Source organism: Monodon monoceros, unplaced genomic scaffold (genome assembly GCF_005190385.1).
Source record: "Monodon monoceros isolate NGI ecotype Baffin Bay Population unplaced genomic scaffold, NGI_Narwhal_1 Super_Scaffold_4, whole genome shotgun sequence".
NCBI lineage: Eukaryota > Metazoa > Chordata > Mammalia > Artiodactyla > Monodontidae > Monodon > Monodon monoceros.
In genome coordinates, this window is record NW_021703781.1 from 29,353,204 (window position 1) to 29,365,479 (window position 12,276).

A 12,276-nucleotide genomic window follows, 5' to 3' on the forward strand; every position below is an offset into this window, starting at 1 on the left:
CGCCCCTGACAATGAATCAGGAGCCTAGGGTCACCACTCGTGAAGGACTGAAAGCAGCTGGAGCTGTGAGAACCAGGGACCGCAAGCGAACGGGTCCCGAGAGCCGCATAGTTGGACGCGCGCTCCCAGCTGGCGACAGCGCCACAGCCGGGCTGGCACTGAGCCACGGGGTGGGGTGGGGTGGGGGAACTGGGCGGGTCACGTGGGAGTGGCGCGCGGGGAGACGCAGGCGCGAACCTGCGCAGGCGCTGGGGCCACCCCTGGGACCCCTGGGGCCGGGGAGTGTTCCATCCACCAGCCACCGTGCGTCGGGCGCGAGAGGAGGCGGGCTGCAGGGGAGCGCGAGCAGTAAGTGCGGCGCGCAGGGCTCTGCGGGGCACGTGACGTCCGCGAAGGCAGGTGAGGAAACTGAGGCAGGGAGGGGCGAATGATGCAGGTCGGGGCGCGCGCGGGTTGGCCGGATGCGGGGCTGGTTAGGTCAGCCCCACGGTCAGCTTCGGAGCCCGCGGGAAGCTGCTTCAGAGCCGGCAGGGCGCGGCCACACCTGCGGGTCTCGAGGCGGCCCCCACCTCCCTCGGAGGACGACACCCCTCCCGCCCCTGAGCCCCGCGCTCCGCGGAAAAACCCAGCGTTTGCGGTCAGAAAACCCGGGGCCGGGACCCTGCGCTGATCTGACCGGCCGAGAAACCCTTCTCTTCCCCGCCCCCAGGCTTTGAGAGAGGCTGATGGCACCGGCTTGCCTGGATTGTTGGGACAAAGAACTGAGAAAGGGGCTTTGTCCTGGCGCGTCTGTTATGCGGGGCCGAGCCCAGGATGGGCCTGCGGGGTGGCCTGTGGGTGGCGGGCCGACCAGCTGGCGATGGGCGATGTGCGGGTGGAGGCCAAGAGCCTGGTCGTCTTGGGCTCTGTGCCTGCTTAGGGTCCTGTGTTTTATGGTGCGGCGATTTCTCGCGTTTTTCATCATCTCAGAGGCACCTGTTTTGCCTCCCTTACCCAAAGGTTACAACCCCTGGCAACTTTTTTTGAAAAGAGCTCAGCCGTACGTTTTAAAACACTGTGCTGAAGTCTGGGAGTGAAAAGACAAGGCACTGATGATCGGACAGTCTCTCCTCGAGGTTGTTGCAGGGATCGGAGCTGAAGCATTTGGAGAAGATGTTTAAGACCTAGCCTGGCCAGGGCCGTGGGGAGGCAGCACCCCCGGGGGGGCCAGAAGCCGGCTTGGGGTCCAGTCCCAGCTGACTCTGGGCCTCTTTTCCTTACCAACACGAGGCTCTTTCCACAACCCAATTCTCTAACCCTGTGTAGTTTTTTTTTTTTTTTTTTTAATGTATTTTCCTTTGAACTTGTCAGATGGTTAAAAACAGAAAATAATTACTTGGGATTTATTTAGCAAAGCATTGTCCGGGAGCCAGCTTGTATATAGGCTCTGATGCTTCTGCTCCAGCCCAGTCCTGGAGATCAGAAACCCTGTCTCCTTGGAACATACCGGGTCATCAGAAACCCTCCATCTCATGTACAAACAACATTTTAGGGGCAATCATTGACTAATCTAGAAATGAGTAAGAATTACACCTCACATTATGTCACTCTTCGTAAGGTAGCTTACAAAGCACCACGTATACATTTAATCCTTTGATTCTTACAGCTCTGTGGAAGATTACATTTTGTAATTTGGGAATCATTCCTGTTTTACTGATATAAAAACAGTGCCTTGTCCAGGTGCTTACAGCTTGTAGGAATTTGAATTAGGTTTGCGCTATTCTTGGTGTGGCCATTCCTGTATTGCTGTTCTTTATAAGGGCATGCCATTTATTTGACATCTTATGCGTTGTTCCTGTGGGGTATGAAGACATTTCTTATTTTGTCTTATCTGCTTCTGTCACTTAAATGGTGCTTGGAAAGTTTGGTGAGGACTGGAATTCTGAGGCTCGAAGCCCCAGGCTCTATTAGTATCCCAGAAATAAGGCAGCTCTCCTGCCAGCTGGGTACTTGCCTTTTTGTGAAATGTTGAGCAGAGACACTCCAAACCTCCTTCTGCTGAGGCGTGTGTGGCAAGAACTGTCTGGAGACACTGTGCGGGAGCCAGCCCACCCCTGAGCTCAGTGGCCTCTGACACAGGGAGATTACAACTGGGCAGGGCTGTTTGCCTTCTCTGGTGCTGGCAGGCTGCAGAAGGGCAGCATGGAGTATGCATTGTGGGGTGGCAGTTAGACCACAGGGGCCTGAGAAAAGCCAGGGTTCCCTCCAGATCCAGAACTTCCGCCCAAGAGGCAGGCCTGCAGTGACACAGCTGAAGAAGTTGTTCAGTGTTTTGTGTCTGTTCTGCTTCAAATCTCCTGCTCTCATAGGAGAATGAGTGAATCTGAGCCCTGCAAGGAAGAGAAAGATGATGCTGCCTTACAGTTTGTTCCTCATTGCTCGTATATAGTCTTCCCAACAACCCTTCAAAGTGCCCTGGGTTTTTTTTGTTTTTGTTCTTGTTTTTGTTTTTGCGGTACGCGGGCTTCTCACTGTTGTGGCCTCTCCCGTTGCGGAGCACAGGCTCCGGACGTGCAGGCTCAGCGGCCATGGCTCACGGGCCCAGACGCTCCGCGGCATGTGGGATCTTCCCGGACCGGGGCACGAACCTGCGTCCCCTGCATCGTCAGGCGGACCCTCAATCACTGCGCCACCAGGGAAGCCCAAAGTGCCCTGTTTTTAAGAAGACACTGAGGTTCAGAGGGACGACGTGACCTCTCATAATCGAAGAGTGAGAACCCAGGATTTTGTCCTGAATCTCAGTTTCTTTTGTGGTATCTCCCTTGCTTTCCACCCACACTCATGTCACTGAGCCCAGACAGGAGGCTGTGCAAGCAAGGGGCAGAACAGCCAGGTATTTTGCGTGGGGCTCTGTAGCCGCAGGGTAGCTGATCAGAGGAAAAGACCTCTTCCAGCCCCCATATTCTTCACACTGGCAGTGACTCAATGTTTCCCAGTCCTCTTGTTCTACATTCAGCATCTGATCAGAACTTTCTGAATCTGGCACTTAAGAGCTAAGCAGTCACGCCAAGGAGCAAAGTAGGAAGTCAGAGACCGAGGCAAGTAGGTGAGAGCTCCTTGCAACTGGCTAGTTCCGTGGTGCTTGACAACAAGGGTGGGTGGGAGCGTATGTCCTACTGCTCGTGGGGCCCTGGGTGCCCGTGTCACCAGGCTGCTAAAATTGCCATTTTCAAGCCTGTCTATCCAGAATTGACAGGACCTTGTTACTGTGGGGAGGAGAGGTATGGAGTGGCTTCTCAGCTGAGAATGGGCAACGTGACCCTTAAAACATTTGGCTTTGAATTATAAACTGCTCACAAAGTACTGGGCTTGGGAAAGATTAGTGCTCTCTCTAGCCACCCGATTTCCCAGACTCTGTCCAGGAGCAGTTTTGCTTTCAGCCTTCTTCAGGCCAGTGAGCAGACGTGAAGACCTGCAGGCCCTCTTCCTGGGCTCTGATCCCACACTGTTTCAGCCTATGCAGGAGTGTCCAATGCAGGATAGATAGCTATGGACTGGGAGTTGGGAGACCTGAGTCCCGGCACAGCCACTAACCAGTCCTCCCCGCAAGTGACCTGGGACTGGCTGGTCCCATCTCTGGGCCTTAGTTTTTTCTTTTGCTCAGTGAAGGAGGGGCTGAACTAGAGCTCTGAAGGAACAGAGGAGAGCAAAGAAAAGAAGATGAAGCATCCTTTCCAGCCTTGTTCACTGAGGGCTTGAGACAAGGAAGCCCATGTACACTCCTAGTTTCTTTTGTCTCCCTCAGGACCCCTTTCTTCCTTCTGCCCTGTGTCTGCCTCAAGCCAGCTCATTCTGAGGAGGGAGGATTCCCTGGTTCGGGCTTGGCTGGGCAGGTGTACCCTTAATGTTTGGAATATGATGCTGTCTCTACTTGTTTCGGGCATGAATTAACCCACCCAGGGCTGATACTTTGTTTTAGTAAGACTTTATCAGTTCCTGCCCAGAGGCAGCTCCTTGAACAGGTAGAATGAGGCCTGGGGAAGCAGAGGGTGAGACTGTACACACCCAGCAGGAGAGCAGTAGTGGCAGGTGTCCCCGTGGCTTTCTGGATGTCAGAACCCTGGAGTTGCAATCATGCAGTACTTCAGAGTCTTTGGATGTCAGAACCGAGATGAACTTGTAGATTTTCTAGTTCCCTCCTCTGTACAGATGAGGGGACCCAGGCCCAGAGTGTCTTCATAGCTTGTGTCAGATCACCCTGCCAATGAGCAGGGGAGGTAGGACCCAACCTAAGGTCACCTAAGCCCCAGGCTTGAGTGTTTCTTTAAGGTCAAACCAGCTGCAAATTAGTTCCAGCTCTGCCTCACTGCGGAGTTTAAGGAGTAAAATTCAGATCATTTCATTCAGAGATTTAATGCCTACTAGTTGCCAAGATTTGTGTTAAATGCTGAATTTGCAGGAATGAATAAGACAACAGCCCCTGCCCTCAGATTGCTCCACCATATTGTGTAGACAGACATGTAAATAACTAAATTCACTAAGTCCATCTGCTTGTGCATTGTGCAAAGGTATGTGTGTGTTTGCACATACATGCCTGCTATCTAACCAGAGGTGAGGGAGCAGTCAGTTGTAGGGGCTTTCAGGAAAGGCTTCGGAGAGAAAGTGTTACATGTGCTTGGGCCTTTCCCTAGTTGGCATGGGCGGGGAGGGCATTCTGGGTAACGGAAACAACACGAGCAACAGTGCAGAGGCCTAACAAAATATGTTATAATCCTTACACATTGAGTGATCTGATGAGGGTGCTTAAGTGGCCAGGGGTGAGGCCGGAATGGTGGCCTGAAGCTGAGCTGTCAAGGGCCCTGGCGGCGTGCTGGGAGGTTTGTAGCTAGTGAGGGTCTGAAAGCAAGGGAAGCACGTGATCAGGCCGGGGAGTGTGACAGTCGCTCTGGCTACAGCACGGAGGATAGGCTGAAGAGGACCTGGCTGGAGCCAGCCAAGCTGAGTTCTGTAGTTACTGAGATAGGCCAGGTACAGAGTAATAGGGGCTTTGCTGTGGACAGCAGCAGTGAGGCTGAGAAGAGGATGGGTAGCGAACCCAGGTCATAGGATGGTCAGAACTTCCTGACTGATTTCATGTGGGCAATGAGGGAGAACAGAGAGTAAAATGCAACTTGCAGTCTCTGGCTTGAGGAGTTGGCTCCATGCTTGTGTCATTCACTGAGCTAGGGAAAAAGAACTCCGGAAGAGAAACTGACTCAGCTTTGGTCATGATGCAACAGAGATAACCTATAGAACCCCCAAGTGGAAACTTTTGAGTCCGGAGCAGCACTTGGAACCTGGAAGTCACTACCAAGGTGGTGAGTGAAGTGCTGGCTGTAGGTGAGGTCACTGAGGCAGGGAGTGTGGATTGAGAGGAGTCTTGAAGTGGCAGGAAAAGAAGGGAAGGCAGAGGGAGGTAAAGAACAGACAGCAGGTAAGGGGCCCCAGTGGTGTGGGGTGGAGGACAGGGCAAGGGAGCAGGCTGCCCAAGTGTTACCAAGTCCAAACTCATACTGCTCGCTACACGACATGCCAGTAAATCGGGAGAGGAGGTGTTGGGGCAAGGAATAGCGACTTTATTTGGAAAGCCAGCAGACCGAGAAGATGATGGACTCATGTCCCAAAGAACCATCTTACCCGAGTTAGAATTCAGGCTGCTTTCATACTGAAAGGGGAGGCGGGTGGCTGGTGGTTGCATACTTCTTGGTGCAGGAATCCTTTGTCCTTGCAGCTGTCCATGTAGCTCTCGTCACAGTGTTGCTATAAACCTCCAACAAGACAATTGTTATTTTTAGTTCTGCTACTTTTTAAAGGTCAAAGCTTCAAGAATGGGCTATCATGTATATTTCAGGCTCTAGGAAACATCCTTTTACAAAGGTGCAGAGGCAGCATGACTAAGCATAGGCTGCAGAGCACAAGGGTTAGAGCTAAAGGAATAGATCCACTATGGTGTCAGGCTTGTTTGTCTGTTACACAAGCGGCCAGGGGGAAAGGGACATCTTCCTTTGATTTCAGTTAGTGTGACCCCTGGGCTGCATTAAGGGCCACATTAAGGGCTTCACTTCATTAGCCTGCCCGGGGAAGCAGAGAGGGAGTCTGTTGGCACTTGATAAATGTTATAATCTGCGTGACTGCAAATGACTCAACATTTGCTCCAAGTTTTGCGGCTAGGGGATCTTGGCAGCTGTCCATATTGATGTTTTCTGGAGATTGTCCGCAGCTGAAGGAGCCCCAGGGTTTCTGGGTGGCCTGGTCCTGCCAATGGAGTGAGCTTAGGGCCATAGGCGGGACTCCAGAGCCCCACCTCCAGCCCTCCCCTGCTGCCTGCTCCCCGTGGGCCAGCAGAAGCCAGGGTGTGCGCACTGCGGATGGTGAGTGCCTGGTGCCCGAGGTTGGGGATGAGGGACCATGTGTGGGGGAGGGGAGGTGCCTTGTGAAGCTCTGGGCAGCGGGGAAGAAACACTCTGGAAATTGAAAGGGGGATGGGGTGGGGTAGAGTTGTGGTGAGGAACCGAGAATGTGCAGGCTCCAAAGTGAGCTGTTTTTGATAGAATCCCACGATGTCACTGGGTGCTTTAGAAGCTTTGCCATTCACCCCATCCAACCCCCTTATTTTGGAGTTGAGGAAAATGAGGCTGAGGGAGGGATCAAGCCAGCTAGGCCTAGGGAGCCCAGCCGGGTCTCCTGCCCCGAGACGCTTATCCCAGACCAGCGCTGCCACTCTGAGCCGCCCCAGCTGTTGCTTGTTTGTGGTCTTATCACGCTTCACGTTCTTCTGTGGGAGAGACCTGATCAGATAAGTGCCACAGTGGGGAACCGAATACTATGGCTGTGTCAGGTGGCGGCTGGCTCTTCTGTAAACAGCCTTGCTATTATCTTTCAGAGAAACTGACCCTTTCCTTAACAGAAGGGGATAGAGAGGGGAGGAAAGAGAAGGGACATCTGTCACACGGTCCATTTCCTTTAGAGTAAACATGGTTTGACTGTATGTGATGATTGAAAAAAAAAATAGGTTGATCATTTAAAATAATCTTTTAAGACAAAAGGGATCATGCCTCTTGACCTCCAGAAACCCACCAGTGAACGTGTGGGGAGGCCTGTGGAGTAGAAAGACTACAGGCTTTGGGGTCCGAGTGATCTGGGTCCAGGATGCAGCACTGTCCCGCTGGCTCTGGGGCACTGGAAAAGGTACTGAACTTCTCTGAACGTCAGTGTCGTCAGCTGCGTAACAGGAAACTATCCGCATCGTACGACTGTGTGAGATTAAAGCACGCATTTCGAGTGGCGCTAAGTGCGTGCTCGTTTACCGGCCTCCCTGTCTCTCCAGTTAGTAGCCTTAGAGGCCCATGTGAAAATGCATTGCTCCGTGTAGATATTAAGCTTCCTGCTCCCTCCAGTCCTTCTTTGTGGGTGGGAATAGCTGTGATGCAGGATTCAGAGCCAGCGAGTTGCATGGCACATGCTCCAAAGACATGCTGGGATGGGAATTGCTTTGCAGCTCAGGGGGGGCTTGGCTGAGAGGCCGGATCTATACACTCTCTAGGTGTTTCCGGAAGTCAGTTTTCACTGCTTCCCACTGGCAGAAGAGGCAGCTGCCAGAGGCCCGCTGGGAGTATATGTTCATGGAGAGGCCAGCCTCTCACCTCTGGTGCTGATAATGCTCTCACATCTCAATGCTGTGGGGCCTGAGGTCCTGGGCCAAGCTCCCCAAAGGGGTGACTCTGTGCTTATGCTTTCCGGATCACAGCTGGAGGCGGGGGCTGGGGTGCTAAACAATGCTCCTGGGGCTTTTGAAGCCCACATCTTGTGCTCTGGCTTGTGAACTTGAGGTAGGGTGTCAGGCGCCTTTGGGACGTTCACCCCCGCCAGTCCGCTGTTTGCCAAGGCTTATTGAGCCCAAGCCTGGCCTAGCTGCTCCATCCTGCTCTCTGAATCCTATGCCTGCTTCAAAGCCATTTCCTTCTGGGTTCTTCTACGGCTGCCCAGACCAGATGTAACTGGTTCTCACCGCTGCACCGCCTTAGCCCCGTGTTCATAACTTTCCACTTGAATTTCTGTTATCTGTGTACTAGGCCTGTATCTCCTTGAGGACTGTTGATCATTTAGTTTTATGTCATCCCAAACTGCCATTTATTAAACAGGTCAGTGCTGAATAAATGTTTGGAAATAAATGTTGAGTCTGTTTGAGTCTGATTCCCTTGTGGTCGCGAGCAAACAGGCTCGATGGCTGTTGATGGGACAGTGGGGAGCCGGAGCCTGTTTGCCTCCAGAAACAGCCAGTGGTGTGTTAGAAGGGTGTGGAGCTGACTGGAAGGGTCCCTGGACTTCCTGCAACGCTCTGATGTGTCCCAGGAATTGAAGTGAGTCCTTCTGGAGGGCAGGTGTGAGCTGGCCTTTGCGAACTGTTGCAGAAATGTTAGCAAATCTGTGATCAGAGACCGTGCCATGTGGGCCTTAATCGTATACACATGGCAGCAGTCCAGGGAGGTTTGGAAGTGCGTCAAGGTACAGAAATTGTTTCAGGCTCTGGGGAATCTCCTGTCTACAGCAGGCAGGTGAGAGCTGTGGTTTTCCTCCTGATTGTTATGTGAACTATAATGCAGTATAATGTGTAACTCTGACACATAAAAGAACTGGAAGCTGGCCTGTGGAACGTTCTTTCCTGCTTTGCCCAAGTGCTTCGGTCCTCCATAAGTCATCATTTTCATCACTCAATCCTACTGAATTCATTTTAGCACACATTTATGGAGAGCCCACTGTGGACCACAAACAGGCCCTGTGCTGGGCACGGGGGAACTCAGAGATAAACTGAGGAAGAGTCAGAAGAGAGAAAACTTGAAAACAGGTCCAAATCAGAAGGATCGTTGTGATTTGGACACAGGTGGGGGTGAATAATCCCCTCTTGGGGGACGGGGGTAGGCAGAGCATCCAAGAAGACCCCTGGAAGAGGCGTCTGAGTCATGCAGAACAGAGCGAATGAAGAAGGACACTCGGGGCAGAGGCGTGGAGTTGTGCCCTGGTTTTTGACTCTCGTTGTCTCTGTGGCTGCCCTCACACAATGAGCTGAGGAAACAGAAGCTGGCCCTTGAGGAAGGCCCAGCTCTCCAAGGCCAGCCTGCGCTCATGGCTGTACTTTGTTCTGTGGCTTATGGCCAACCAACCACAAAACCTGAATTCTTTGTTCCAAGACAATGCTTCTGAAACTTTTATGTGCCTGTGAATTGCCTGCCGTGTCTGATGAATGCAGGTTATGACTTTTTAGTTCTGAGGTAAGGCTGGAAATTCTGCAGTTCTCCACGATGCCAATGCTGCCAGCGCACGAGAGCACATTTTGAGGTTATAAGAAACTCTTCTCTCCCAGCTCACCTCCTCCCCCAACACACACAGTCCCCTTCTTTATCCTGTCCCCTAGTGTACAGATGCCAAATTCCTCTTTCTTAAAGGCTATTTTCATTTGGTCATTCCCAGTACACACTCCACATCCCCTGTCTGAAAGTTCCCTTTTATTTCTGAACTCAAGTCCGAACTTCCCGGGCTGGCCTAAACACTAGTCTGGCCTACCCTTTTCTTCCCAAAGTTATCACCACCAAGTTACTCCCAACCCTACCTCATGGCAGTGGATCCCTCACAGCCCCCTCCCTTGGCAGTGACATGCGGATTTCTGGGCTTTTGCTTAATCCTTTGGAGAGGTCCTCTCCTGAGTCAAGTCCTGCAGGGGAGAATTAAGCCTTTGGTTAGGTGGGATGAGGTCAGGTGGGCCACACACACACACATACACGTAGACACACACCTCAGGTCGGTACCCAGTGATCCGAGCACATACAGTCGTGCAGGTACTTGGGGAGGAAGGCTCCGGCGTAAGTCAGATCCTAGGATGGCGAGAGGGCCAGATGGAAAGATAGGTATTGTAAGTGGTTGTCAAGAAACAAAGCCTGGGTGGGGTACTTGCTGCGGTTACAGGGGTGGGCTGCTTCCAGGAGCTCCCACTCAGAAGCACAAGACTTCCCAACTAGAGGAAGCCTTGGCAAGGCCCCCAAGCATGAGCTGGGGAGGAGGCCGGATGCTATAGGACCTGCCTGGACCTCCATTTCAACTACAGAGCCCCCTGCCCAGTGCAGACTGTTTGTTGCCCAGTCCTCTGAAGCAGACACCCCAGCACCGTGCTCTTTCTTACATGTTGCCTTCTCTCTTAGTCTCTCTACCTGTTCACTGGACAGGCATCTGTATAATTCTGTTCACAGGGGAAAAATGTCAGACTAATAGTGGCCATCTCTATTAAACTGTATAATTTAATAGGTGGTAGATGTTGAGAGGATATTTGCTTTCTTGTCAGCTGTGGTTTTATGTATTGCTTCTTTTTTGGTGTTTTGTTTTGTTTTCACCATGAGCCTGTTTTATTTGTATAATGAGTAGAAAATAAAGGTATTCTCAGTTGGAGAAATGTACTGGGATTGCCTGCCTACTTCGAGTGAGGCCCTGCTGGGCACTGTCTGGGGGCTGGATGAATAGGACCTGGGCTCTGTGTCTGAGGGATTCACAGCGAGGAGGAAGGGTAGGGTTACAACAGGGTGGTTGGTCTCTAAGTGATCTAATCACACAGAGAGGCTGCTGCCTCCCCAGGGAGGTGGGAGCTGCCACTCCTGGACTGTGAAGGAAGAGAGCAGACATTGATGAGGAGGGCAGTGACACAGCCTGGAGGAGCGCCATCAAGCTGGGAGGACACAGCCTTGAGCAAGGGAGAGGGAGCAGCAAGAGAGGCTGTCGCCTCTGTCGTGGCTGCTGACCCACACTAGTGAGCTCCCTGGGGCAGGAACCTCCACATGTCTGTTGTATTCCCAGGCTCCTGTAGCGGCAGGTGGGCAGGGGCTCGGTTAGCAGCCCTTGTCCAGTCCCATCTCTGACACTGCTGCTTCTCCTCCCTTTGCCTCTGGCCCCCTGATTGGCTGCCCAGCCAGAGCCTTGTTGTCCGGGAGATCAGATTCCGGCTCTCCTGTGGGAGCAGTAACGTCGTCTTCCTTTCTCTCAATCCCCAGAAATGTCTTTCCTCCAGGATCCAAGTTTCTTCACCATGGGAATGTGGTCCATTGGTGCGGGGGCCCTAGGGGCTGCTGCCTTGGCACTGCTCCTGGCCAACACAGACGTATTTCTGCCCAAGCCCCAGAAAGCCACGCTGGAGTATCTGGAGGATATAGACCTGAAAACACTGGAGAAGGGTAAGCAGTGACTCCACTGGTGTCAGTACTTTTCCAAGTTGCTGGGATGCAGGCTTACTTAGTTTTTTTCTCTCTGAAGTAGTTCTTTTTTTTTTTTAATTGAAAAGGCAATATAACATTAGGAAAAATTTAGTAACACTTTAAGAATTACTGATAATTCCATTACCCTAACACAATAATCTTTTTTATATTCACACATATTTTTCCAGGTGTACACATAGTAATATGTAGTTATGATCTTGGTGTACTTGTATATTGATCTTTTACATTTTAGCTTTTTCTTTTAAGAGATAAAACCTATTTCTTCTTTTTTTTTTAACATCTTTATTGGAGTATAGCTGCTTTACAATGGTGTGTTAGTTTCTGCTGTATAACAAAGTGAATCAGCTATACATACACATATATCCCCATATCCCCTCCCTCTTGCGTCTCCCTCCCACCCTCCCTATCCCACCCCTCTAGGTGGTCACAAAGTACTGAGCTGATCTCCCTGTGCTATGCAGCTGCTTCCCACTAGCTATCTATTTTACATTTGGTAGTGTATATATGTCCATGCCACTCTCTCACTTCGTCCCAGCTTACCCTTCCCCGTCCCCGTGTCCTCAGCCATTCTCTACATCTGCATCTTTGTTCCTGTCCTGCCGCTAGGTTTTTCAGAACCATTTTTTTTAGATTCCATATATATGTGTTAGCATGTGGTATTTTTCTCTTTCTGACTTGCTTCACTCTGTATGACAGACTCTAGGTCCATCCACCTCACTACAAATAACTCAGTTTCGTTTTTTTATGGCTGAGTATTAGTTTTTTCTTATCAAAAGCATTTTTCATTTTCTCATGTTGTCTCTCTAAATATAATGATAATCGTTCCATAATATTTAGTAAAATTGTACCGCTGTTTACTCAACCAAACCTTCCAGAGTGTGTTCTGAGGAATTCCAGGCTCCTGGATCTTCAAAGACAGGAGCTCCTGAGTCCAATAAATTTGAGAAACACTGTGTCCAATTGCATGTCCCTGGTTCTCAGCACAGGGGTTTGCTTACTGAAA

General features: G+C 51.3%; 1 protein-coding gene across 1 annotated transcript in view; it reads left to right on the forward strand.

Moving 5' to 3' along the window:
• Positions 1-232: 232 nt before the first annotated feature.
• PRXL2A (peroxiredoxin like 2A) overlaps positions 233-12,276 on the forward strand; it is a 19,812-nt gene continuing 7,768 nt past the window's right edge. The window contains exons 1-2 of the mRNA XM_029244797.1: positions 233-399; positions 11,052-11,238. Of these exons, the coding sequence (XP_029100630.1) occupies positions 11,054-11,238 (185 nt within the window). The 5' untranslated portion in view covers positions 233-399; positions 11,052-11,053. The remainder of the gene's footprint in view (positions 400-11,051; positions 11,239-12,276) is intronic.